This window comes from Squalius cephalus (genome assembly GCF_949319135.1).
Source record: "Squalius cephalus genome assembly, chromosome: 5".
Lineage (NCBI taxonomy): Eukaryota > Metazoa > Chordata > Actinopteri > Cypriniformes > Leuciscidae > Squalius > Squalius cephalus.
In genome coordinates this window covers 11,387,101-11,415,080 of record NC_137126.1, presented here as the reverse complement: position 1 = coordinate 11,415,080, position 27,980 = coordinate 11,387,101, and the positions used below count along the sequence as shown (strand labels likewise).

Genomic DNA, 27,980 nt, shown 5'->3' with positions numbered 1-27,980 from the left:
TTTCTTCAGCTGTGCGGACATTGACAGCTTCAATGTGGGCTGGGACTTTCTCAGAGATAGCTTTCTGTCTTGGCACTCTGTAGACAGGCTGAAGAGTTCCTTGTAACAAGCTTCTGGCCTCATCAGTCCAGAAGGCAAACCGCTGACCATGCCTTTCAAACATTAAGAAGGTAAATCTAAAGCACTGCATAGGCAAAAGCATACACAAAATGTCTGATTAAGTGGAAGGTGTGGTTTAAAACTGTTTAAACCACAGATAGTTCCAGTCTGTTTGTTCACCAAAATTAATACAATACCTATAAACAATTGTGACCATGGTACCTAGTGATGGGGACGAGACCGTCATTGAGTGATGATTGCCTGTCAACATTGCATTTATTTATTACTGTTAAGTGTTGTGTGTTTATTTATTTGAACATAAAAAAATGCGTTGGAAAAAAAATCTCAAGGACTCGATCCGAAATTACGACTGTGGTCCGAGACCGAGTCAAGACCGAGTCTTTGAAGGAACGAGCCCGAGAAAGCAGAAATTGGTCTCGAGTCCGGTCCTACATCACTAATGGTACCATATAGTTGCAGCTGCATACAGAGTGAGGAAACTATTGTAAACATTACCCATTCACCTTACTTAAGTTACATGTAGCTAAATGGATGATAGTCATTATTCATATCTAGTGAACAGATTTATATCGATTTGAATAAATGAGCCAAGGCACAAAATGAACAATAGACTGCAAATGGAAACATAAATGTAATAAAAAACAGCACAAGGTATTAAAACCAGAAAAAGTTACAGAAATGAATATACACATTGTTTAGTGGCGTCATACCCTTCTATTTTGAAGCGCTCCATCAGAATGAGACACCACCACTTTCGAATGGAAGACATGTCCATCTGAAAGATGTGTGACAGTGACGAGGAGAATCTTTAGTTCATAATGTATCCATTTTCTTCATGATGAAGAGTGTGCACTCAGACAACATGTAAAGTGAGAAATTTCCTTTTGCATTTTTTTTAAAATCAACTAACCTCCTCGAAGTCAAACCCCACACCTGTCACAATGCAAAGGGTATACTGAAATATAAAAGACAGAAAACATTTTATTCACAGTGTTGACAGAAACTTGTACAGACTTGCCAAATAAACTGACCTTACCATAAGCATGAAAACCCCACAGTCATTTCCACAGATCTGGTGTGGCAATCCCTAAAAAGCAACAAAAAAAGGTAACATACATGTCAAATAGATGAAAGCATTACCATCTCGGTTACATTATGACATCTATGATATGCAGATTATGGAAATTAATAATATTTGTAGCTAAATATGCATTTATTAATCACCACAATATCATGTCCAGTTTTTTCAGTCCAGCTCCCAGGATCAATTTTTTGTGCAAGATTTCTACAAAAAAAAAGAAAAAAAGGATAAGAACGTAGCCGAAATATATCAGTACAGGCTATAAGAACGTAGCCAAATATGTATGTACAGGCTATTAGAACGTAGCCGAAATATATTAATACAGGCTATAAGAACGTAGCCAAAATATATCAGTACAGGCTATAAGAACGTAGCCAAATATGTATGTACAGGCTATAAGAACGTAGCCGAAATATATCAGTACAGGCTATAAGAACGTAGCCAAATATGTATGTACAGGCTATAAGAACGTAGCCAAAATATATCAGTACAGGCTATAAGAACGTAGCCAAATATGTATGTACAGGCTATAAGAACGTAGCCGAAATATATCAGTACAGGCTATAAGAACATAGCCGAAATATAAATTGCTATATGAACATGTCAAACAGTATGCCTCATTTGTGAACCTAAAAATGGCTCTGTATTCAGCATCACCAAATCCAGACTCATGCAATGTGTAATGGGAGTCTAAAAATAACATCTCTCTCATGAGTGGCTTCATGACCTATAATGTGGTATTTGGTAAAAGATAAAGATACACAACATTGTACAAGTCGTTAGAAAAAAAATTATGGAATTCACAATTTCAATTTACATGATTTAACACTAACCGCCACATGTACAATCTAATATCTTAGAACAGTACCAATCCCTTACACAGAGAACGAAGTGATCTGGCCCAATTGAGTCTGTCCATGCCGGAAACACCAACAAGTCTTTCATGTCAACATCCTCCTAACATTAATCAAATGTCTTGTAATTATGCAGATCTAAATTTTTGGAACAACATACACATTGTACTTTTTGCATACTTACTGGAAAGTTGACAACCACATTATTTGGTGTACGCTTCCATGTAGGAACTACGTACATGTTCTCTATATATATGTCTTTTCCCTAAAGTACAAAAAAAAAGTAAATATATTTCTAAGTAAAAAGTTTATAACTACTTTGAGAGTAGACAATAAAATGAAAGAATATAGTAACTGATAAATTATGTTGAATTTAGGCTTTGGTCTAGTGTATATATAATACATATATAGAAGTTACATACGTGTTGCTGAGCTGCTTCATGGATCAATTTAAAGCAGGCATTCCCAATCTACAAACAAACAACCAAATAAAATATAAGACTATCATTAATTGTCTCCAAATATCAGTAATCATTAAAAAACTAATACAAACAGGGCTTTCCCCCCTCCTATTTTGAACAAACTTCCCACTATTCACCTGGGAATCCATGTATCTTTGTAGCCCTAGGCTCCAAAACTCTTCACGGGTAACACATATGGGCCCTTCTTTTATAATAATTTCCGCTCCAGGCCGTCTCGTGTCCAGAACATAGCTGAGCTGAAAATGACTATTATTAGTACAAGAGCAAAATACATGGCATTTTTTGTTAAAAGCTTCTAAAGTTATTAAGGCCAGAGGATTTTTTTTCTTTCTTAACATCAATTATAGAGTGGGTAACATGAACAATCTGGGGTGTAACCTGTAGAGATCATAGATCAAATATCGGTTACACCCATAACTGTGCAGAACCGAAGATATTGATCCAAACGGATCACGGATCAATGATGATCCGTTGCACCACTACACATATCACATTTTAATAATTAGCTTACCAATTTGTCCTGGATAGGATTCAATTCTTTTTCCCAGGGTTTACTCAGTCCTGAGAAGCCGAGGGAAGCTGGACTGGGCGCAGCGAGGGACGCTGGACTGGGCGCAGCGAGGGACGCTGGACTGGGCGCAGCGAGGGACGCTGGACTGGGCGCAGCGAGGGACGCTGGACTGGGCGCAGCGAGGGACGATGGACTGGGCGCAGCGAGGGACGATGGACTGGGCGCAGCGAGGGACGCTGGACTGGGCGCAGCGAGGGACGCTGGACTGGGCGCAGCGAGGGACGATGGACTGGGCGCAGCGAGGGACGATGGACTGGGCGCAGCGAGGGACGCTGGACTGGGCGCAGCGAGGGACGCTGGACTGGGCGCAGCGAGGGACGCTGGACTGGGCGCAGCGAGGGACGCTGGACTGGGCGCAGCGAGGGACGATGGACTGGGCGCAGCGAGGGACGCTGGACTGGGCGCAGCGAGGGACGCTGGACTGGGCGCAGCGAGGGACGCTGGACTGGGCGCAGCGAGGGACGCTGGACTGGGCGCAGCGAGGGACGCTGGACTGGGCGCAGCGAGGGACGCTGGACTGGGCGCAGCGAGGGACGCTGGACTGGGCGCAGCGAGGGACGCTGGACTGGGCGCAGCGAGGGACGATGGACTGGGCGCAGCGAGGGACGCTGGACTGGGCGCAGCGAGGGACGCTGGACTGGGCGCAGCGAGGGACGCTGGACTGGGCGCAGCGAGGGACGATGGACTGGGCGCAGCGAGGGACGCTGGACTGGGCGCAGCGAGGGACGCTGGACTGGGCGCAGCGAGGGACGCTGGACTGGGCGCAGCGAGGGACGATGGACTGGGCGCAGCGAGGGACGATGGACTGGGCGCAGCGAGGGACGCTGGACTGGGCGCAGCGAGGGACGCTGGACTGGGCGCAGCGAGGGACGCTGGACTGGGCGCAGCGAGGGAAGCTGGACTGGGCGCAGCGAGGGACGCTGGACTGGGCGCAGCGAGGGACGCTGGACTGGGCGCAGCGAGGGACGCTGGACTGGGCGCAGCGAGGGACGCTGGACTGGGCGCAGCGAGGGACGCTGGACTGGGCGCAGCGAGGGACGCTGGACTGGGCGCAGCGAGGGACGCTGGACTGGGCGCAGCGAGGGACGCTGGACTGGGCGCAGCGAGGGACGCTGGACTGGGCGCAGCGAGGGACGCTGGACTGGGCGCAGCGAGGGACGATGGACTGGGCGCAGCGAGGGACGCTGGACTGGGCGCAGCGAGGGACGCTGGACTGGGCGCAGCGAGGGACGCTGGACTGGGCGCAGCGAGGGACGCTGGACTGGGCGCAGCGAGGGACGATGGACTGGGCGCAGCGAGGGACGATGGACTGGGCGCAGCGAGGGACGCTGGACTGGGCGCAGCGAGGGACGCTGGACTGGGCGCAGCGAGGGACGATGGACTGGGCGCAGCGAGGGACGCTGGACTGGGCGCAGCGAGGGACGATGGACTGGGCGCAGCGAGGGACGCTGGACTGGGCGCAGCGAGGGAAGCTGGACTGGGCGCAGCGAGGGACGATGGACTGGGCGCAGCGAGGGACGCTGGACTGGGCGCAGCGAGGGACGATGGACTGGGCGCAGCGAGGGACGCTGGACTGGGCGCAGCGAGGGACGCTGGACTGGGCGCAGCGAGGGACGATGGACTGGGCGCAGCGAGGGACGCTGGACTGGGCGCAGCGAGGGACGATGGACTGGGCGCAGCGAGGGACGCTGGACTGGGCGCAGCGAGGGACGCTGGACTGGGCGCAGCGAGGGACGATGGACTGGGCGCAGCGAGGGACGCTGGACTGGGCGCAGCGAGGGACGATGGACTGGGCGCAGCGAGGGACGATGGCTTGGGCACTGACTCTGCTGTAACTAAAACAGAAAATGACTGTAAGGGTTCCTATAAACCCATAAAATAAGCATTCTGTCATACAGAAAAACAAAATGAAAAGCTTGACAAAAGAAAAGCAGAATGAGTCCCTCATTACTCACCAGTTGCCGCAGTATCAAAAGAGGAGGATTGAGAATTCACAGCCATGGTTGCACCTAAAACACAAACAAACATCCTCACTCTTATAAAAAAAAAATACATAAATAAATATATAATATTCACAATCAAAGATGATTGATCTTCCGACCACAACAACTGCACCTTCGTACCTGGAATTTGACTGCATGCTGCAGTATCAACAGAGGAGGATTGAGAATTCACAGCCATGGCTGCACCTAAAACACACATAAACAAACATCCTCACCTTAATAAAACAGACGCATATATAAATATATAATATTCACAATAATATCATTACCACTAAGACTTAATAATGAGGGTGGAATACATACCCAACACTGTCTGACCATTGGAATTTAACGCTATGTCCACTCCCATGCCCAGTCTAGTCTTCATGTTCTCTATGGTTCTGGAGTTTTTGTAGATGTTGTGGTGATGCAAGATGTTCCGCATCAGAAAGATGTGTGAGGAGGGAGTCATCATATTAAGAAAATGGTTATTTTTTCTCATTCCAGAGAAGAGCTGTTCGGCACACTGGCTATTGAGCCAACCACACAACTCCGGGACCAGTTCCACCTTACGCAAGGTATCCCTGGCGTCCTTAGAATTAGCCTCATGGAAACGATCATATAGGGCATAATGATCAGATGATCCTGTTATAGGGTGGCCATTTACATCTGGCACTGACTTTTCTGTGAGTAGCCACGGTAAGTTCACTTTAATCTGCCCAGAATTTGCAAGCTGAATGTTTTCCTCTGTAGGCTCTAGCAGCCTGCCCCCATGAGGATGGAAGGTTTCGGGTTTTCTAATGTTAGTGTGTGTTGCCAACCCTCTGGCAAAATCATACAATGAAATATTTGGAAAATGTTTCATTGAAAACAAAAGGTCTGTGAAGTCCCGTGGGCTCTCAGCTCTGATGTTAAATTTTACCCCATAGACCACAGCACAAGGACAGGTGACCACAGCCCATCCACCTGTTGAAGGAAAACACAAATCACAGGCCCGTTTGAAAGAACCGTAAACAAAGAACTGCTTGTAAAGTGTGAAAAGTTTTTTCTGTTATACAACATAACATACCAGATGCTCCCCAGATCTGTGAAAACACCTTGTCGTAACTGGCTCTGTTTTTCATTTCTTGCTGCAGTCGTCCAACCAAGTCCATTCGCGAGCCCTTGGGGTCGATGCCACACTCCCTACATAAGGAACGCACTGCCTCTATCTATAGTGAACATTAGCATATTTGAATAATTAACACATAGTATGATTCAGTAATACACATATATTAACTGACATAGCTCACAGTAAATGATTTAATGACTCAAATACCTTGAGTTTTAGAAGCTCATCTGTTAGCCGGTCCTCTGTGAGGGTAAACTCGGATTCCTCCTTTACACTATAAGGAGAATGCACCTTCTGATATTCTGTATTGAGAAGAGTATTCCCGCTTCTTGTGTGAGGACCAATCCATGGAGCCCAGTTATGGTAGCTCGGACGAACCACAAAGGGGTTTGCCTTATTGTCTTTGAATAAGAAATTGTTAATAGAATATTCCATCATAATTCCATAGTAAAGAAAGCAAACACTAATATGTGATACCAGCTGTATCAGGGAATCATACTCACTTGGAACCAAGCCACGGCTGATCATTTCCAGAGAAACATGTTCCCAGAAATCTTCAGCATTCACCTTTCCATCAAAATCCTCTGGTGGTTCCTCAATGCTGCTCACTAAAAAGCAAGACTTTACTAAACACAAGTCTTACCTAAGTTGGACATGCAATGTACATGACATAACAAACGAGTAAAAAAATAAATAAATGTGTGGACTTACCAGGCATACTAAAAACACCCTTCTTATGAAGGTCCATTACGACAGACACTGGATGGTAACCACATGTTACGCATGCAAAAGTGTAGGTGTGGTCGGATAGTGCCTCAAAACTCAAGTAGGCATGCAGGATCCTTGTTTTTGAAGGAAAGACTTTACCCGAGGTTCTCTCTAAGACCTCAATTGCACTTCCTACAGCCTGGTGAGTCTGCCAAATAGAGGTCACATTATGTAAACTTTACAATACATATTCATGCAAAATTCTTTGTTGTTGTTTTATACCACAAATTCAATACAACAAGGTTCTTTACCTGGAGACTGTTGCGCAGAAAATGGCACAAGTGTATCGACAGAAGTATGTGGTCGTCAAAATTATAGATACCATCGCACCACTCCTGATATCGATATACCATGCCACATCTATAGCACTGTTTCCTGTACATTGATATTCCTACCAAAAGCAAGTGCCAATAAAGAGGTTACCAATTTTTTTGTCACTGATTTACCGTACAACCCTAATACATTAAACACTAAAATGAGTGCATGGAGATGCTATTAAGCCTACAAGTGGAGAGGGAGACCCTGACAATCATGGTCATCAACACTTAACAGTACATGTAAATAGGAATTAAATGTTAAATTAATGATAAATTTAAATAAAACATAACAAACCTTCTATGACACTGGTCATCGTCAGGATTTTGGCTTTTGATGTGATGATCAATGGTTCACTCAGTGGAATTACCTCAGAACATTCTGTGCAAAAGGCTTCAGATGGTGTGAAGCTCAGAGGAAAATTACAAGAGTTTAACACATCTGAGGGGATGACTGCAGGTAGTTTCTTTTTATCAAAGATGTACCTAACCATCCGAGACAGATTCTGGCCTTCGGGTGGGTACTGGGCTCCGTCCTCTGCCTCAAAACCTTCTACATTGGTGGGAAATTGTTGTGCAATGCTATCCTCCTCCACACTTCTGGTTTTCCGGAAGAGTGCCCTGTCCACTTCAAATAGGTGCCACTTTGCAACATTTTTGTGAAGGCATGACTGCCTTGGTTTAGCACAAGGACAATGCCAAGAAATTGTTTTGGCATCATAGGAAACCATGACTCGACCAAGCCTGCTGTAGTAGGAAATGGTGGGCTCGAACACAGAAATGTATTTTTTATGGCTGGGCCCACAAACGGTCACTAGGCAGGAGAGAGGGACTCCTGCGTCAATTGCCTCTCTCTGGCGTGCCAAACATTTCTTCTTCTTGTCCTTTCCAAACCACCTATCATCAACCATGGCCTGTAAACCTTGCTCTGTCAGTAAGGAAATCTCCCTTCCGGCGGGTGGGCAGTATGCAAGTGATCGAAGGTGATGGCACTCATAGGAACGGATGTTTGATCTTTCTGCAAATTCTTTATTAATTCTGCAGATATCAAGTTCACATGCTGTTCTTTGTTCTGAGCCCCACGTCTTTCTGATTATGTGTATTGGAGTGTTGGGTGCTGAAAATGCTTTGGCTACTGCATAGACACCATTTCTATAATCCACACACTGTGATGTAAGGTGGTTCAGAGCGCTAATGTCCGTTTTTATTGGTGTATGTCGTCTCAGAATGTGTAGCCTTACATTACGTCTGTTAAGTAACAGTCCACAATGAGGACACATGACTGTGTTTGTCTTCTTTTCAATTTTTGGTGGGGGTGGTGCAAAGGAGCCAGGATCAGAGGTAAGGGAGTTAGAAACTAAAGACATCTTTCTCTTTCTTTGTATTTGTGGGGGTGGGAATGGTACAAAGCAAGGATCAGAGGAAAGGGGGGTAGAGACTGGAGCCTTGGTAACTAATGTAGCTGGGGGACAGGGTGTCGGGCATGCAGCTACAGAAAGAGCTGGAGATAGGGTAGGTGCTGAAAATACTTCTGTCTTAGAGCATTTGGAGACATGGCTTATGAATTGTTCCTTCCGTATTACTGTCTGGCTGCAGTACAGACAGTGAAAATGGGCTGTGGTCCTGCATAGTTTGTTGCATTTTGAGATGAAGTAACCTGCAAAATTATAGCAACTATGTTATCAACAGTGCAGAGTGTACACAGTAAGTTTAACAAAACACAGAAATAGATAAATAAACGTAACAACATTGTAGGGCTTCAGTGTAGGGCTATGTGATTTTTACGTTGACTAGTTAAACATTAAGAAATCGAATCGGTCAATAATTCTGAACAGGAAAAATCAAGATTTTAGTTTTTTGCCATAAAAGACCTGCCCTACTTCAGTGTTTCTACTTCAAGAAACTACAGCTCATCTTGTTTGTCTTTGTTTTGAGATGCAAGAACATATTTAGATTATACAGACATATTTGTGATTTAAAACCGCACAAATGTATCAATATCTAGAGAAATGCTCCACCATACCTCCATGCTTCACTGCATGACTTATATGGTTCTCAAGATGAATAGAAAATGAGAATTTCTCTTTAGTCATAAAACTGCAGCATGGACATTCAAACCCCCCATGCAGGCAGTATTGATCTGCATCAGGCTTGAACTGAAAATGTGTAGGATGCTGTAAAACATGGCAATGACAGTAATTATGTGATCTTTCCATTAATCTAGAATAGATAGAAGAATACACAGATCATTTGCCACACGCACACAGTTATCAAGTAAGATGTAGTGAAATGATTCAGTTGCTCTATCAAGTTACTTTGCAAGGGTTGTAAGTGATAAGTGATCAGACCAAACGTTTTAACCTAGCTATCGTTAAATTGTTAATTCCATTTCAGATTAACCTTTGTCCCGACAGTTAACAGTACACAAACTTAGGATACAAACCCCAAAGTTTATTTTTACTTACCGACATGACAAACAATCACTTGCTTTCAAAATTGTTGTACTCCTGAAAGAAGAAGTATAATATAGTTAAAAGACTGCTGATGTGATGGCTGGCTTGCTGTCACTGTATTTACTATGAATCATTAATAAAACTTATGCATATTACAACAGTTTATCATCACATTACATTATCTAAACGTGTATTGCTTATTTACATAAGCAATACACTTACATAGCAATGACTGAACATAGATTATTTACATAGCAATGACTGAACAACTTCAAATTTTTCAATATGCAGTTACAACTGACAGAGTGACAATCAATTCTCAAATTCTCTAGAAGCAGAATAAGATTTACAGAATGTAATGTCACACATAAGCACTGAAATAATATAATTTTCATATCTACCCTTAACGTTAGTTAACGTTAACTTGCCGATTCGAAATACACTCAGCCAATGTAACACACAACTCAGTTAAGAGACATCACAGGAGAGTTAAATGACCAAATATGTAAGTTGAAGATAATTCATAGTTCTAAAACAACATCATCAAATCTTATTCATTCGAATTACATCCATATTTTGACAATTTATTACATATCGCGGACTTTCGCGCTAATTGCGGAGCAGGCATGCTAGTCAAGTGATCAGTCGCACGTGCACTGACCTCATAAACTATTATTAAAGTAATAAGAGCTGCTTTCAACAGGTAACATTTCATTCTCATACAACTCATTCGTATAATGTTGAACAGTGTTTATACTAAAACCGCGTGTTTTGTGCATTTTGTTTCGCAGTTACCTTCGTCTTCTTGTCTTCTCTTCTCGATGCTTCTTCGTTAATGAGAATGTGTCCAATTTGGGCATGGGCGTGCCGGCCTAATGGCTTCTGACGTCACACTTGGATGTGGGCCGGGTTGGATGTCCACCGCAGGTTGCAGCGAGAGGCTTCTCCAAGGGCTCGCGAATGGACTTGGTTGGACGACTGCAGCAAGAAATGAAAAACAGAGCCAGTTACGACAAGGTGTTTTCACAGATCTGGGGAGCATCTGGTATGTTATGTTGTATAACAGAAAAAACTTTTCACACTTTACAAGCAGTTCTTTGTTTACGGTTCTTTCAAACGGGCCTGTGATTTGTGTTTTCCTTCAACAGGTGGATGGGCTGTGGTCACCTGTCCTTGTGCTGTGGTCTATGGGGTAAAATTTAACATCAGAGCTGAGAGCCCACGGGACTTCACAGACCTTTTGTTTTCAATGAAACATTTTCCAAATATTTCATTGTATGATTTTGCCAGAGGGTTGGCAACACACACTAACATTAGAAAACCCGAAACCTTCCATCCTCATGGGGGCAGGCTGCTAGAGCCTACAGAGGAAAACATTCAGCTTGCAAATTCTGGGCAGATTAAAGTGAACTTACCGTGGCTACTCACAGAAAAGTCAGTGCCAGATGTAAATGGCCACCCTATAACAGGATCATCTGATCATTATGCCCTATATGATCGTTTCCATGAGGCTAATTCTAAGGACGCCAGGGATACCTTGCGTAAGGTGGAACTGGTCCCGGAGTTGTGTGGTTGGCTCAATAGCCAGTGTGCCGAACAGCTCTTCTCTGGAATGAGAAAAAATAACCATTTTCTTAATATGATGACTCCCTCCTCACACATCTTTCTGATGCGGAACATCTTGCATCACCACAACATCTACAAAAACTCCAGAACCATAGAGAACATGAAGACTAGACTGGGCATGGGAGTGGACATAGCGTTAAATTCCAATGGTCAGACAGTGTTGGGTATGTATTCCACCCTCATTATTAAGTCTTAGTGGTAATGATATTATTGTGAATATTATATATTTATATATGCGTCTGTTTTATTAAGGTGAGGATGTTTGTTTATGTGTGTTTTAGGTGCAGCCATGGCTGTGAATTCTCAATCCTCCTCTGTTGATACTGCAGCATGCAGTCAAATTCCAGGTACGAAGGTGCAGTTGTTGTGGTCGGAAGATCAATCATCTTTGATTGTGAATATTATATATTTATTTATGTATTTTTTTTTTATAAGAGTGAGGATGTTTGTTTGTGTTTTAGGTGCAACCATGGCTGTGAATTCTCAATCCTCCTCTTTTGATACTGCGGCAACTGGTGAGTAATGAGGGACTCATTCTGCTTTTCTTTTGTCAAGCTTTTCATTTTGTTTTTCTGTATGACAGAATGCTTATTTTATGGGTTTATAGGAACCCTTACAGTCATTTTCTGTTTTAGTTACAGCAGAGTCAGTGCCCAAGCCATCGTCCCTCGCTGCGCCCAGTCCATCGTCCCTCGCTGCGCCCAGTCCAGCGTCCCTCGCTGCGCCCAGTCCATCGTCCCTCGCTGCGCCCAGTCCAGCGTCCCTCGCTGCGCCCAGTCCAGCGTCCCTCGCTGCGCCCAGTCCATCGTCCCTCGCTGCGCCCAGTCCAGCGTCCCTCGCTGCGCCCAGTCCATCGTCCCTCGCTGCGCCCAGTCCAGCGTCCCTCGCTGCGCCCAGTCCAGCGTCCCTCGCTGCGCCCAGTCCATCGTCCCTCGCTGCGCCCAGTCCAGCGTCCCTCGCTGCGCCCAGTCCATCGTCCCTCGCTGCGCCCAGTCCAGCTTCCCTCGCTGCGCCCAGTCCAGCGTCCCTCGCTGCGCCCAGTCCATCGTCCCTCGCTGCGCCCAGTCCAGCGTCCCTCGCTGCGCCCAGTCCATCGTCCCTCGCTGCGCCCAGTCCAGCGTCCCTCGCTGCGCCCAGTCCAGCGTCCCTCGCTGCGCCCAGTCCATCGTCCCTCGCTGCGCCCAGTCCATCGTCCCTCGCTGCGCCCAGTCCAGCGTCCCTCGCTGCGCCCAGTCCAGCGTCCCTCGCTGCGCCCAGTCCAGCGTCCCTCGCTGCGCCCAGTCCAGCGTCCCTCGCTGCGCCCAGTCCATCGTCCCTCGCTGCGCCCAGTCCAGCGTCCCTCGCTGCGCCCAGTCCAGCGTCCCTCGCTGCGCCCAGTCCAGCGTCCCTCGCTGCGCCCAGTCCAGCGTCCCTCGCTGCGCCCAGTCCAGCGTCCCTCGCTGCGCCCAGTCCAGCGTCCCTCGCTGCGCCCAGTCCAGCGTCCCTCGCTGCGCCCAGTCCAGCGTCCCTCGCTGCGCCCAGTCCAGCGTCCCTCGCTGCGCCCAGTCCAGCGTCCCTCGCTGCGCCCAGTCCAGCGTCCCTCGCTGCGCCCAGTCCAGCTTCCCTCGCTGCGCCCAGTCCAGCGTCCCTCGCTGCGCCCAGTCCAGCGTCCCTCGCTGCGCCCAGTCCAGCGTCCCTCGCTGCGCCCAGTCCATCGTCCCTCGCTGCGCCCAGTCCATCGTCCCTCGCTGCGCCCAGTCCAGCGTCCCTCGCTGCGCCCAGTCCAGCGTCCCTCGCTGCGCCCAGTCCAGCGTCCCTCGCTGCGCCCAGTCCATCGTCCCTCGCTGCGCCCAGTCCAGCGTCCCTCGCTGCGCCCAGTCCAGCGTCCCTCGCTGCGCCCAGTCCAGCGTCCCTCGCTGCGCCCAGTCCATCGTCCCTCGCTGCGCCCAGTCCAGCGTCCCTCGCTGCGCCCAGTCCAGCGTCCCTCGCTGCGCCCAGTCCAGCGTCCCTCGCTGCGCCCAGTCCAGCGTCCCTCGCTGCGCCCAGTCCAGCGTCCCTCGCTGCGCCCAGTCCAGCGTCCCTCGCTGCGCCCAGTCCAGCGTCCCTCGCTGCGCCCAGTCCAGCGTCCCTCGCTGCGCCCAGTCCATCGTCCCTCGCTGCGCCCAGTCCAGCGTCCCTCGCTGCGCCCAGTCCAGCGTCCCTCGCTGCGCCCAGTCCAGCGTCCCTCGCTGCGCCCAGTCCAGCGTCCCTCGCTGCGCCCAGTCCATCGTCCCTCGCTGCGCCCAGTCCATCGTCCCTCGCTGCGCCCAGTCCAGCGTCCCTCGCTGCGCCCAGTCCAGCGTCCCTCGCTGCGCCCAGTCCATCGTCCCTCGCTGCGCCCAGTCCATCGTCCCTCGCTGCGCCCAGTCCAGCGTCCCTCGCTGCGCCCAGTCCAGCGTCCCTCGCTGCGCCCAGTCCAGCGTCCCTCGCTGCGCCCAGTCCAGCGTCCCTCGCTGCGCCCAGTCCAGCGTCCCTCGCTGCGCCCAGTCCAGCGTCCCTCGCTGCGCCCAGTCCAGCTTCCCTCGGCTTCTCAGGACTGAGTAAACCCTGGGAAAAAGAATTGAATCCTATCCAGGACAAATTGGTAAGCTAATTATTAAAATGTGATATGTGTAGTGGTGCAACGGATCATCATTGATCCGTGATCCGTTTGGATCAATATCTTCGGTTCTGCACAGTTATGGGTGTAACCGATATTTGATCTATGATCTCTACAGGTTACACCCCAGATTGTTCATGTTACCCACTCTATAATTGATGTTAAGAAAGAAAAAAAATCCTCTGGCCTTAATAACTTTAGAAGCTTTTAACAAAAAATGCCATGTATTTTGCTCTTGTACTAATAATAGTCATTTTCAGCTCAGCTATGTTCTGGACACGAGACGGCCTGGAGCGGAAATTATTATAAAAGAAGGGCCCATATGTGTTACCCGTGAAGAGTTTTGGAGCCTAGGGCTACAAAGATACATGGATTCCCAGGTGAATAGTGGGAAGTTTGTTCAAAATAGGAGGGGGGAAAGCCCTGTTTGTATTAGTTTTTTAATGATTACTGATATTTGGAGACAATTAATGATAGTCTTATATTTTATTTGGTTGTTTGTTTGTAGATTGGGAATGCCTGCTTTAAATTGATCCATGAAGCAGCTCAGCAACACGTATGTAACTTCTATATATGTATTATATATACACTAGACCAAAGCCTAAATTCAACATAATTTATCAGTTACTATATTCTTTCATTTTATTGTCTACTCTCAAAGTAGTTATAAACTTTTTACTTAGAAATATATTTACTTTTTTTTTGTACTTTAGGGAAAAGACATATATATAGAGAACATGTACGTAGTTCCTACATGGAAGCGTACACCAAATAATGTGGTTGTCAACTTTCCAGTAAGTATGCAAAAAGTACAATGTGTATGTTGTTCCAAAAATTTAGATCTGCATAATTACAAGACATTTGATTAATGTTAGGAGGATGTTGACATGAAAGACTTGTTGGTGTTTCCGGCATGGACAGACTCAATTGGGCCAGATCACTTCGTTCTCTGTGTAAGGGATTGGTACTGTTCTAAGATATTAGATTGTACATGTGGCGGTTAGTGTTAAATCATGTAAATTGAAATTGTGAATTCCATAATTTTTTTTCTAACGACTTGTACAATGTTGTGTATCTTTATCTTTTACCAAATACCACATTATAGGTCATGAAGCCACTCATGAGAGAGATGTTATTTTTAGACTCCCATTACACATTGCATGAGTCTGGATTTGGTGATGCTGAATACAGAGCCATTTTTAGGTTCACAAATGAGGCATACTGTTTGACATGTTCATATAGCAATTTATATTTCGGCTATGTTCTTATAGCCTGTACTGATATATTTCGGCTACGTTCTTATAGCCTGTACATACATATTTGGCTACGTTCTTATAGCCTGTACTGATATATTTTGGCTACGTTCTTATAGCCTGTACATACATATTTGGCTACGTTCTTATAGCCTGTACTGATATATTTCGGCTACGTTCTTATAGCCTGTACATACATATTTGGCTACGTTCTTATAGCCTGTACTGATATATTTTGGCTACGTTCTTATAGCCTGTATTAATATATTTCGGCTACGTTCTAATAGCCTGTACATACATATTTGGCTACGTTCTTATAGCCTGTACTGATATATTTCGGCTACGTTCTTATCCTTTTTTTCTTTTTTTTTGTAGAAATCTTGCACAAAAAATTGATCCTGGGAGCTGGACTGAAAAAACTGGACATGATATTGTGGTGATTAATAAATGCATATTTAGCTACAAATATTATTAATTTCCATAATCTGCATATCATAGATGTCATAATGTAACCGAGATGGTAATGCTTTCATCTATTTGACATGTATGTTACCTTTTTTTGTTGCTTTTTAGGGATTGCCACACCAGATCTGTGGAAATGACTGTGGGGTTTTCATGCTTATGGTAAGGTCAGTTTATTTGGCAAGTCTGTACAAGTTTCTGTCAACACTGTGAATAAAATGTTTTCTGTCTTTTATATTTCAGTATACCCTTTGCATTGTGACAGGTGTGGGGTTTGACTTCGAGGAGGTTAGTTGATTTTAAAAAAAATGCAAAAGGAAATTTCTCACTTTACATGTTGTCTGAGTGCACACTCTTCATCATGAAGAAAATGGATACATTATGAACTAAAGATTCTCCTCGTCACTGTCACACATCTTTCAGATGGACATGTCTTCCATTCGAAAGTGGTGGTGTCTCATTCTGATGGAGCGCTTCAAAATAGAAGGGTATGACGCCACTAAACAATGTGTATATTCATTTCTGTAACTTTTTCTGGTTTTAATACCTTGTGCTGTTTTTTATTACATTTATGTTTCCATTTGCAGTCTATTGTTCATTTTGTGCCTTGGCTCATTTATTCAAATCGATATAAATCTGTTCACTAGATATGAATAATGACTATCATCCATTTAGCTACATGTAACTTAAGTAAGGTGAATGGGTAATGTTTACAATAGTTTCCTCACTCTGTATGCAGCTGCAACTATATGGTACCATTAGTGATGTAGGACCGGACTCGAGACCAATTTCTGCTTTCTCGGGCTCGTTCCTTCAAAGACTCGGTCTTGACTCGGTCTCGGACCACAGTCGTAATTTCGGATCGAGTCCTTGAGATTTTTTTTCCAACGCATTTTTTTATGTTCAAATAAATAAACACACAACACTTAACAGTAATAAATAAATGCAATGTTGACAGGCAATCATCACTCAATGACGGTCTCGTCCCCATCACTAGGTACCATGGTCACAATTGTTTATAGGTATTGTATTAATTTTGGTGAACAAACAGACTGGAACTATCTGTGGTTTAAACAGTTTTAAACCACACCTTCCACTTAATCAGACATTTTGTGTATGCTTTTGCCTATGCAGTGCTTTAGATTTACCTTCTTAATGTTTGAAAGGCATGGTCAGCGGTTTGCCTTCTGGACTGATGAGGCCAGAAGCTTGTTACAAGGAACTCTTCAGCCTGTCTACAGAGTGCCAAGACAGAAAGCTATCTCTGAGAAAGTCCCAGCCCACATTGAAGCTGTCAATGTCCGCACAGCTGAAGAAAAGAAACTAGTGGACTTTATTGTGAAGTTACAGGGATCCGAGGAACACTTGGTGGTACTTTAACAATGTTCACATTTATTCATCTTTAAAGACTAACTCCTAGTAAAGATTCTCCAAGGGCCAATGTTTTAATTAGTGACTATGCAACTATGCTGCAAATTATTGTATCTTTATCTTAAATGTATTAATTCCTTAAATAATTGTTTTTGCACCATGGTTTGACCCTAGGGTATACTCAACGGGAAGCCATCTAAGTGGTTACGTAAGGTAACTTCTTCCCGGGTGCCTGTCTACCTCGACAGTGAGGAACAGCAGGACATCTTGTTTTCATATCTGAGAGGATTGCTGGATAGGATACCAACACAATTGAGCGTTAAAGATGAAGTGCAGTTCATCTGTGGTGTTCTTTTTCCAGAGGTATGCTGAACCATGTAATGTGTTTGTGTGTCCTGCTCCTGTGCATATAAAATGTACTGTATAAACTGTATGCTAGCACTACTATATAATGGCTGTTTAATACTGATATTATTGTATATTTATATTAATGTTTTTCATAGGCCATCATAAATGCCCTGGCTGTCCTCCGGGATATCTCCTTACAGGAGGCTGAGCAGGTCTTCCTTTCTGGTCCGAATTATCATTGCAGGTCAGAGTAGATTATTAATTATTTTTGCACAATGCCCAGTGCTCCCTTTTGCTACTGATATTTCTGTTAACACAACAGTGACTGTTCTCTGATAACTATTTCAGTGAAGTGGAAGATTTTAACAGACAAATAGACAAACAATTGAGGAAAGAAGGGAGACCATTCAATTGGTGGGTATTGCTCGTTACATTTACACAAATTAGGCGTCAGTAACATTAATATTCTATTTGACTTTCTCTCTCTACAACTCCCAACGTTCCATAAGTGTTAGATCAGAGAAATATATTTCAGTTGAACATGTTAAACAAATTTCTATTTCTTCTCTCTCTCACTCTCACAGAGTTGAAGCCTACAGCCATTCTTGCAGCAACTGAAAGGGGGATCTTTTTGGTGCTTTTGTTGTAGCACAATATTTTGTTCTTCCACAAATAATTTTTTCATATAATATAAATAAATGCATGTATATATAAATAAATTCATTCTTGAATCATTCTCGAGTTTTTCCTTCTTATATCTGGCCATATCATTTAGTGACTGCATATGATGATTGCATCATCATTTTACCTGATAATGAGCAAATTAGTTAAACTTAAGGAGGTTAATCATTACAATTCAATAAACTAAGACTCACTCCAATTTTTCAGTTGTTTAAAGATTGATATACATTTTTTAATTGTTTTGTGTAAATTAAAATTTACCCATGTGTGTAAACTTGATGTATTAACACAAAATATTAATTTGTGACCAAGATATTTTAAACTGATGGTATTTTGATATGTTAAACTAGCTTACGGGATTAACTGGTTTTTATGTGTTAGAAAATTGTGCAAAAGTTCCTTTATTTTAGTAATTCAACATAGCTGTAAGCCATAATAATCAAATTTAGAACACATAAAGGCTTGAAATATCTCACTTTGCATGTAATGAATCTATATTAGTATCAGCTTTTAGTTGAATTACTGAAATGAACTTGCACAATATTTTTTTTCAAGTTTCACCATATTGTTTTTTCAAAACCATGATTATTGATTACCATTTGTGTAACAGAAATACAAAAATATTGTTTTAACGTACATTGTTTACTTGTATTACCATGTCATTGACTTACAAAACCAGTGAGCAATGCAGATGGGCCTACCATTTTTATTATAAACCAATAACTATGATAACCGTAAACATTTCCTACAGGAAGTGCAGCGCCATTTTGCGCATGCGAGTCACGTGCCGTATTTGGATATGGGCGTGTCTTCTGACGTCACACTTGGATGTGGGCCGGGTTGGATATCCCCCGCGGGAAATGAGTCACGTGCCGTATTTGGACATGGGCGTATCTTCTGACGTCACACTTGGATGTGGGCCGGGTTGGATGTCCACCGCACGATGCAGCGAGCTGTACTTGAGCCCTTGGGGTCGATGCCACACTCCCTACATAAGGAACGCACTGCCTCTATCTATAGTGAACATTAGCATATTTGAATAATTAACACATAGTATGATTCAGTAATACACATATATTAACTGACATAGCTCACAGTAAATGATTTAATGACTCAAATACCTTGAGTTTTAGAAGCTCATCTGTTAGCCGGTCCTCTGTGAGGGTAAACTCGGATTCCTCCTTTACACTATAAGGAGAATGCACCTTCTGATATTCTGTATTGAGAAGAGTATTCCCGCTTCTTGTGTGAGGACCAATCCATGGAGCCCAGTTATGGTAGCTCGGACGAACCACAAAGGGGTTTGCCTTATTGTCTTTGAATAAGAAATTGTTAATAGAATATTCCATCATAATTCCATAGTAAAGAAAGCAAACACTAATATGTGATACCAGCTGTATCAGGGAATCATACTCACTTGGAACCAAGCCACGGCTGATCATTTCCAGAGAAACATGTTCCCAGAAATCTTCAGCATTCACCTTTCCATCAAAATCCTCTGGTGGTTCCTCAATGCTGCTCACTAAAAAGCAAGACTTTACTAAACACAAGTCTTACCTAAGTTGGACATGCAATGTACATGACATAACAAACGAGTAAAAAAATAAATAAATGTGTGGACTTACCAGGCATACTAAAAACACCCTTCTTATGAAGGTCCATTACGACAGACACTGGATGGTAACCACATGTTACGCATGCAAAAGTGTAGGTGTGGTCGGATAGTGCCTCAAAACTCAAGTAGGCATGCAGGATCCTTGTTTTTGAAGGAAAGACTTTACCCGAGGTTCTCTCTAAGACCTCAATTGCACTTCCTACAGCCTGGTGAGTCTGCCAAATAGAGGTCACATTATGTAAACTTTACAATACATATTCATGCAAAATTCTTTGTTGTTGTTTTATACCACAAATTCAATACAACAAGGTTCTTTACCTGGAGACTGTTGCGCAGAAAATGGCACAAGTGTATCGACAGAAGTATGTGGTCGTCAAAATTATAGATACCATCGCACCACTCCTGATATCGATATACCATGCCACATCTATAGCACTGTTTCCTGTACATTGATATTCCTACCAAAAGCAAGTGCCAATAAAGAGGTTACCAATTTTTTTGTCACTGATTTACCGTACAACCCTAATACATTAAACACTAAAATGAGTGCATGGAGATGCTATTAAGCCTACAAGTGGAGAGGGAGACCCTGACAATCATGGTCATCAACACTTAACAGTACATGTAAATAGGAATTAAATGTTAAATTAATGATAAATTTAAATAAAACATAACAAACCTTCTATGACACTGGTCATCGTCAGGATTTTGGCTTTTGATGTGATGATCAATGGTTCACTCAGTGGAATTACCTCAGAACATTCTGTGCAAAAGGCTTCAGATGGTGTGAAGCTCAGAGGAAAATTACAAGAGTTTAACACATCTGAGGGGATGACTGCAGGTAGTTTCTTTTTATCAAAGATGTACCTAACCATCCGAGACAGATTCTGGCCTTCGGGTGGGTACTGGGCTCCGTCCTCTGCCTCAAAACCTTCTACATTGGTGGGAAATTGTTGTGCAATGCTATCCTCCTCCACACTTCTGGTTTTCCGGAAGAGTGCCCTGTCCACTTCAAATAGGTGCCACTTTGCAACATTTTTGTGAAGGCATGACTGCCTTGGTTTAGCACAAGGACAATGCCAAGAAATTGTTTTGGCATCATAGGAAACCATGACTCGACCAAGCCTGCTGTAGTAGGAAATGGTGGGCTCGAACACAGAAATGTATTTTTTATGGCTGGGCCCACAAACGGTCACTAGGCAGGAGAGAGGGACTCCTGCGTCAATTGCCTCTCTCTGGCGTGCCAAACATTTCTTCTTCTTGTCCTTTCCAAACCACCTATCATCAACCATGGCCTGTAAACCTTGCTCTGTCAGTAAGGAAATCTCCCTTCCGGCGGGTGGGCAGTATGCAAGTGATCGAAGGTGATGGCACTCATAGGAACGGATGTTTGATCTTTCTGCAAATTCTTTATTAATTCTGCAGATATCAAGTTCACATGCTGTTCTTTGTTCTGAGCCCCACGTCTTTCTGATTATGTGTATTGGAGTGTTGGGTGCTGAAAATGCTTTGGCTACTGCATAGACACCATTTCTATAATCCACACACTGTGATGTAAGGTGGTTCAGAGCGCTAATGTCCGTTTTTATTGGTGTATGTCGTCTCAGAATGTGTAGCCTTACATTACGTCTGTTAAGTAACAGTCCACAATGAGGACACATGACTGTGTTTGTCTTCTTTTCAATTTTTGGTGGGGGTGGTGCAAAGGAGCCAGGATCAGAGGTAAGGGAGTTAGAAACTAAAGACATCTTTCTCTTTCTTTGTATTTGTGGGGGTGGGAATGGTACAAAGCAAGGATCAGAGGAAAGGGGGGTAGAGACTGGAGCCTTGGTAACTAATGTAGCTGGGGGACAGGGTGTCGGGCATGCAGCTACAGAAAGAGCTGGAGATAGGGTAGGTGCTGAAAATACTTCTGTCTTAGAGCATTTGGAGACATGGCTTATGAATTGTTCCTTCCGTATTACTGTCTGGCTGCAGTACAGACAGTGAAAATGGGCTGTGGTCCTGCATAGTTTGTTGCATTTTGAGATGAAGTAACCTGCAAAATTATAGCAACTATGTTATCAACAGTGCAGAGTGTACACAGTAAGTTTAACAAAACACAGAAATAGATAAATAAACGTAACAACATTGTAGGGCTTCAGTGTAGGGCTATGTGATTTTTACGTTGACTAGTTAAACATTAAGAAATCGAATCGGTCAATAATTCTGAACAGGAAAAATCAAGATTTTAGTTTTTTGCCATAAAAGACCTGCCCTACTTCAGTGTTTCTACTTCAAGAAACTACAGCTCATCTTGTTTGTCTTTGTTTTGAGATGCAAGAACATATTTAGATTATACAGACATATTTGTGATTTAAAACCGCACAAATGTATCAATATCTAGAGAAATGCTCCACCATACCTCCATGCTTCACTGCATGACTTATATGGTTCTCAAGATGAATAGAAAATGAGAATTTCTCTTTAGTCATAAAACTGCAGCATGGACATTCAAACCCCCCATGCAGGCAGTATTGATCTGCATCAGGCTTGAACTGAAAATGTGTAGGATGCTGTAAAACATGGCAATGACAGTAATTATGTGATCTTTCCATTAATCTAGAATAGATAGAAGAATACACAGATCATTTGCCACACGCACACAGTTATCAAGTAAGATGTAGTGAAATGATTCAGTTGCTCTATCAAGTTACTTTGCAAGGGTTGTAAGTGATAAGTGATCAGACCAAACGTTTTAACCTAGCTATCGTTAAATTGTTAATTCCATTTCAGATTAACCTTTGTCCCGACAGTTAACAGTACACAAACTTAGGATACAAACCCCAAAGTTTATTTTTACTTACCGACATGACAAACAATCACTTGCTTTCAAAATTGTTGTACTCCTGAAAGAAGAAGTATAATATAGTTAAAAGACTGCTGATGTGATGGCTGGCTTGCTGTCACTGTATTTACTATGAATCATTAATAAAACTTATGCATATTACAACAGTTTATCATCACATTACATTATCTAAACGTGTATTGCTTATTTACATAAGCAATACACTTACATAGCAATGACTGAACATAGATTATTTACATAGCAATGACTGAACAACTTCAAATTTTTCAATATGCAGTTACAACTGACAGAGTGACAATCAATTCTCAAATTCTCTAGAAGCAGAATAAGATTTACAGAATGTAATGTCACACATAAGCACTGAAATAATATAATTTTCATATCTACCCTTAACGTTAGTTAACGTTAACTTGCCGATTCGAAATACACTCAGCCAATGTAACACACAACTCAGTTAAGAGACATCACAGGAGAGTTAAATGACCAAATATGTAAGTTGAAGATAATTCATAGTTCTAAAACAACATCATCAAATCTTATTCATTCGAATTACATCCATATTTTGACAATTTATTACATATCGCGGACTTTCGCGCTAATTGCGGAGCAGGCATGCTAGTCAAGTGATCAGTCGCACGTGCACTGACCTCATAAACTATTATTAAAGTAATAAGAGCTGCTTTCAACAGGTAACATTTCATTCTCATACAACTCATTCGTATAATGTTGAACAGTGTTTATACTAAAACCGCGTGTTTTGTGCATTTTGTTTCGCAGTTACCTTCGTCTTCTTGTCTTCTCTTCTCGATGCTTCTTCGTTAATGAGAATGTGTCCAATTTGGGCATGGGCGTGCCGGCCTAATGGCTTCTGACGTCACACTTGGATGTGGGCCGGGTTGGATGTCCACCGCAGGTTGCAGCGAGAGGCTTCTCGCGGAGCCAGGCGAAAGTATAAACAAGGCTTGAAACGTCAGGTAAAGCGCACAGGCTCGCAACTTAAGGAATACATATGCCTACAATTCAAATGCTTTGGTAAAGTCACACAAATTAAACATTGAAGTCCATGTTGCACAAAAATAAACATTGAAGTTTATAATTACTATGCTGTTGTTTTTTTACAGTGGGTCATATTATATTATATCTTTTAGTTTGTCAGTGCGTTTTGTGGTGTTAGAAATTGTTTTTTTGCGCATTCCCGCACTCAAAACGTGCGTACACCACCTCCTGAGCTGGCGTAGGATTTGAGCGTGCCGTACGCCAACGACCATATTGATAAATCTCAAAGTCAACGTGGTTTTGGGTGTACGCCAGGTGTAAGCTGGAAATTTGGTGTACGCACTTTTGATAAATGAGGGCCATTGTGTTTCGGTCCATCTGACATCACTTTGGTTGCACCTCAGACTGTCCAGGAGCTCAGTGATGTGCTGGTCCAGATCTGGGAGGAAATACCCCAGGACACCATCCGTCGTCTCATTAGGAGCATGCCCCGACGTTGTCAGGCATGCATACAAGCACGTGGGGCCATACAAACTACTGAGTACCATTTTGAGTTGCTGCAATGAAATTTCAGCAAAATTGACAAGCCTGCTGCATCATTTTTTCACTTAGATTTCCAGGGTGTCTTTGAATTCAATCCTCTGTAGGTTGATCATTTTCATTTCCATCAAACGATGTGGCATCCTTTCGTTCATAACACGTTACCCAGTCCATATTAGTATAAATATCCAGCATGATATTTTTCCCCATTGAGATCTGATGTGTTTTCAAAGTGTTCCTTTAATTTTTTTGAGCAGTGTATATATATAATTTCATTTCATTTAATGTTTAATTTATTCCAAGAATAAAGAATTTAGTTTTTATAGATTGCTGGGTAGATTACTTAAAAACTGTAGTCAGTTACTGATTCCAAATTGCTTGACTAAAATTGTAGTTAATAATGTAATCCAGATTACTCATTTTAGGTAATCTATTAATTTGGACTACTTTTTGATTACCTTTTACCTAACTCGTTTATCACATTGATTTGAATAGGATAATATCGTACCATATTGTTATAAAAATACAGAGAGAAAATATATTCCATTCTTTCTCATCAACAACATGAAGTGCATTAAATATTACATTTCATAAGGGTTTCCCAGACTGGGGTTCGTGAGTTTAATTAAAAGCTATATTAAATCATAAAAATGTAAATAAATAATTTTTAAAATAAAAACAAACAAAAGACAAGCCTTCTAGAGACAGTAATACAAGGTTAAATGACTCAATAATTGATCATTCAAATAATGTCTTTGTCTGGAGCTGATTAGATATGCAATGTTGGGAAAACACTTCTTAAAAAGTGAAGTGATTTCTGTAAATCCAGTGATGAAGTGCTGTGTGGGTCTCAGTTTTCTGTATAGGCTCATGACTAGTGGCTGGTCTGTGTGTGCAATTCAACAAACCTGAAAATACCTTCTGAATGTATATAAGCAGTAGACTTATAGAAAGTGAAATGTAAAATATAACAAAGAATCAGAATCAATGAATTAAGAATAATTTACTGCCATTGTGAAAATAACATGTAATCATTTAATCAATAGAAAAGTAACTGTAGTGTGATTAAGAGTAGCCTATTTTAAAATGTAATATAAGTACTTCATTTTTGGAATCCGATTATGTAATCCAGATTACATGTAATAAGTTACTACCCAGAACTGGGTATTAGTTCATTAAAATAACCCTGGTTATTAGATTCCTATATGCACTGCACATTTGAATTGCATCTGTCCCTTTGAATGGAGAAGCACTACAACCAAGATACAAACACACAACCAACAAGTCATGTTTTAGTAAAAGGTGGCACAGATTTTATTTTATTTTATTTAGATTTGCAGCACATTTTACAAAGACACCAGAGGGGGGACAATGAGAAAGAAAGAGATATGAGATCATGGAAGAGACCTGCAACAATTTTTTTTTTTTACAGAGAAGCTTTTATTCCCCCCCTCCCCCAAACCGTGGAGAGAAAGAAGTCTAGAAAGATCCATCTAAAATGGTAAAAACGCTTACAAACAGACGTACAAAAGCGCCAGCAAGATTTAACGGATCCCAATGTCAATGGAGTAGAAACGGTCAATCCATCTCTTGAAGTTTTTCGAATCTGAAAATCGGGTTGAGAAAACTACCAAAAAACAAAACAAAAAAAAAAACAAACAAAAAAAAACAACAGGAATGAATAATTTTCCTATCCTGAATACCTTCATTTTTCAAATCAAAATAGACGTTCATCCTTTAAATAAACCGGCAAAGATATTAAAACTTTAAAGAACTGAACTTAATATTTACATTTCCCCCAAAAAGTCTCATCAAGAAAACAAGATAAATGGGATAATAAATTCATTGGCAAAAAAAAAGAAAGAAAAATAAAGATTACATTCTGCATGTTGCACAGACTAAGCATGCAGCTCTGGTAAGGCCAACAGCGGACATCACAGATGGGCTCCCTCTACTTACAAAACAGTACAATCAATAATGGAAAAATCACGTGCAGAAAGAATAAAGAAATAAGAGGATCCACTTGCTTTTGAGAAAACTTTTCCCTCAAATATGTTGTTTAAAAAAATATTGTTAGGAGAACTGGCAGGGAGCACATCTACCCAAGAAGCAGAGGAATGTAGGTTCTGAAAACAAGTTGAAGTGAATGGGTATGGCAGTTTGGCTTCGATCTCCACCCTCTAGAAGAACCGACCAGAGTACTGCTTTACGCTGAAAGAGGAAATGACACGGATGAAAACAGAGACAAAGCCTCATAGTGCTGGGACAGTTCAGCCAGCGGCCAAGTGATTTATAATCGGAAAACGCTGTTACAATAAACAATACAAAAACTGTATTATATAAAAAGTAAATACAGTGAGTACATCATCTGGTTTATAATACACTAAGTAAATCAACATGTTTAATAATATTTCCTGCAGAGCATTTTAAGGTTGTTTCCTGACTCTATTAGAATCTTTAAGGTTTACTCATACTAGCAAGCAACAGGTATTTAAGTCAACATGAAACATTTTCATACTTTTCTTATTTCAGAGTGAAACAGGATATTCACGTGCACATTACTGCTGTCATATCTCTGTTATGCCCACAAACAGATACTTTAAAACATCAGAAATTTGACAACTTTAACTCAAATTAGGTAGGGATCGACTAGTCGATTAGTACGGATGTCTAGTTTTTCCCTTCATATCTTGTTTTGGTATTTTAGCGGCTATGCTTTAACGTGCAAGCACTATAGGAAAATAAATTTGATTTGACTGCCATTTAGCGGTTTTACCTAGGGCTGTGACGAGGTCATCACCGCACTTTTTTTCTCCGAGGCCTTTGCGAGATGAGCGAAGTACCAAAGTGACAGCAATCAGTGGAGTGCACTTACTGATAGCGTGACTCGCTATTTGGTTGAATAAATGGTGCCATTCCGTACTGTTGAGATGCCAGCGTTCAAAGCCACGCTACAGGCTTTTGATAAACAATATGTACTTCCTGACCGAAAGTACTTTTCTCAAACAGCGATCCCTGAAAAGTATCTGTCAGTGAAGGACGGCATAATATGGGACTTGAAAGACGTTGATTATTTCTCAGTGACAACTGATTTGTCATGATAAGCAACATGATGCCATACACGTCGTTAAATCGTACATATTTTACGAGTTGCCCAATTCGTATAAATTGCGAGCAAAGAAGTCAAGATGGTACAGACAGAAGGCGGTTATAATTTTACAGAATCTTACCTGAGCATTCAAATGAACAAATATTTTCATAACAACATGAGCCGACTGGAATAAAGAAAGAGATCAGCGTGATTGATGGAAAGCAAGCGCTGTTTCTTTTAGGGTTTGAATATCTGCAGTCCTAATTTCAGTTTCCATTTTTGAATGACGAAAACAGACTATTGATACCTGCTGATATAGACAGATATTTACTTGCACGCAGGCGCAGAACACACATATGCTAGTTGACAGTCGCCTTTAGTCCTTTTAGTGTGCTCAAGCGCAGCTTTTTGGCCGAGACGCAGCCGACAAGAGGAGTCAAACACAGTCAGCTTTCATCGCCGCTAGTTCCTTTGACATCGACTTGTGTCCCACAGGGGCTTAAAAATCAACTGGTCCAACTGGCTCTTTTAGCTAACTAGTGTTGACAAGAGATGTTGTATATAATTTGCGGGCATCAGGGAGCTGCTACCAATATGCGGGGTATTGAAATAGCTTTTGATCAATTTGTCAATGACGCTCAGGATATGTTGAGCAACAAAACCTCCGCCATCATGTTGTCAGTCATCTCTCCTCACTCTCTTCACGTCATAAGTAAAATCTTGACTCTGCAGCTCTTTATGGAGCAGAGCAGACGCTTTTAGTTTATAATTGTAGTTTAATTGTTTAACTGCTGTG

At 42.6% G+C, this 27,980-nt stretch overlaps 3 protein-coding genes across 9 annotated transcripts in view; 1 reads left to right on the top strand and 2 right to left on the bottom strand.

Annotated features, from left to right (window-relative positions):
• Positions 1 to 241: 241 nt before the first annotated feature.
• LOC307159058 (HMG domain-containing protein 3-like) lies at positions 242 to 7,678 on the bottom strand. The gene is made up of 17 exons (XM_079872217.1): positions 7,582 to 7,678; positions 7,221 to 7,360; positions 6,913 to 7,117; positions 6,705 to 6,809; positions 6,409 to 6,602; positions 6,160 to 6,301; positions 5,415 to 6,056; positions 5,232 to 5,297; positions 5,064 to 5,117; positions 4,868 to 4,943; positions 3,049 to 3,212; positions 2,654 to 2,773; positions 2,478 to 2,525; positions 2,240 to 2,320; positions 2,081 to 2,158; positions 1,345 to 1,405; positions 242 to 1,207 (listed from the first exon to the last, which is right to left on the bottom strand). The coding sequence occupies exons 1-11, from the start codon at positions 7,598 to 7,600 to the stop codon at positions 3,089 to 3,091; spliced, it is 1,767 nt and encodes a 588-aa protein (XP_079728343.1). The 5' UTR covers positions 7,601 to 7,678; the 3' UTR covers positions 242 to 1,207; positions 1,345 to 1,405; positions 2,081 to 2,158; positions 2,240 to 2,320; positions 2,478 to 2,525; positions 2,654 to 2,773; positions 3,049 to 3,088.
• Positions 7,679 to 10,708: 3,030 nt separating this feature from the next.
• LOC307159357 (PWWP domain-containing DNA repair factor 3A-like) lies at positions 10,709 to 18,149 on the top strand. 2 transcript variants are annotated; one of them, XM_079872664.1, is made up of 18 exons: positions 10,709 to 10,781; positions 10,885 to 11,526; positions 11,644 to 11,709; positions 11,824 to 11,877; positions 11,998 to 12,025; positions 13,753 to 13,964; positions 14,240 to 14,359; positions 14,488 to 14,535; positions 14,693 to 14,773; positions 15,608 to 15,668; positions 15,806 to 15,856; positions 15,938 to 15,982; positions 16,118 to 16,182; positions 16,861 to 17,065; positions 17,240 to 17,428; positions 17,569 to 17,657; positions 17,762 to 17,827; positions 17,998 to 18,149. In XM_079872664.1, coding segments are annotated over exons 9-18 (792 nt in total). In that variant the 5' UTR covers positions 10,709 to 10,781; positions 10,885 to 11,526; positions 11,644 to 11,709; positions 11,824 to 11,877; positions 11,998 to 12,025; positions 13,753 to 13,964; positions 14,240 to 14,359; positions 14,488 to 14,535; positions 14,693 to 14,753; the 3' UTR covers positions 17,999 to 18,149. The 2 variants fall into 2 exon arrangements, with proteins under 2 accessions (XP_079728790.1, XP_079728791.1); XM_079872665.1 differs by lacking the exon at positions 10,709 to 10,781 and adding an exon at positions 14,855 to 14,932 and having other exon boundaries at positions 11,028 to 11,526; positions 17,998 to 18,148.
• A 7,842-nt stretch (positions 18,150 to 25,991) lies between these two features.
• Positions 25,992 to 27,980, bottom strand: part of hnrpkl (heterogeneous nuclear ribonucleoprotein K, like) — a 29,990-nt gene continuing 28,001 nt past the window's right edge. For all 6 annotated transcript variants that reach the window (XR_013821427.1, XR_013821428.1, XM_079873231.1 and 3 more), the window contains one exon: positions 25,992 to 26,304. Coding sequence is in view for 4 of the 6 variants with exons in the window: in XM_079873231.1 (XP_079729357.1) it covers positions 26,274 to 26,304 (31 nt within the window). In the remaining 2 variants the exon portion in view is untranslated. The remainder of the gene's footprint in view (positions 26,305 to 27,980) is intronic.

Coding starts and splice junctions, on each gene's coding strand:
- LOC307159058 (XM_079872217.1), bottom strand. Junction 6,057..6,159: donor ACAGATCTGGGGAGCATCTG/GTATGTTATGTT, acceptor TTCCTTCAACAG/GTGGATGGGCTGTGGTCACC. Junction 5,118..5,231: donor AGCATGCAGTCAAATTCCAG/GTACGAAGGTGC, acceptor TTTGTGTTTTAG/GTGCAACCATGGCTGTGAAT.
- LOC307159357 (XM_079872664.1), top strand. CDS start 14,754: ATGTGGTTGTCAACTTTCCA. Junction 15,857..15,937: donor GTGGGGTTTTCATGCTTATG/GTAAGGTCAGTT, acceptor TTTATATTTCAG/TATACCCTTTGCATTGTGAC. Junction 17,658..17,761: donor GGTCCGAATTATCATTGCAG/GTCAGAGTAGAT, acceptor TAACTATTTCAG/TGAAGTGGAAGATTTTAACA.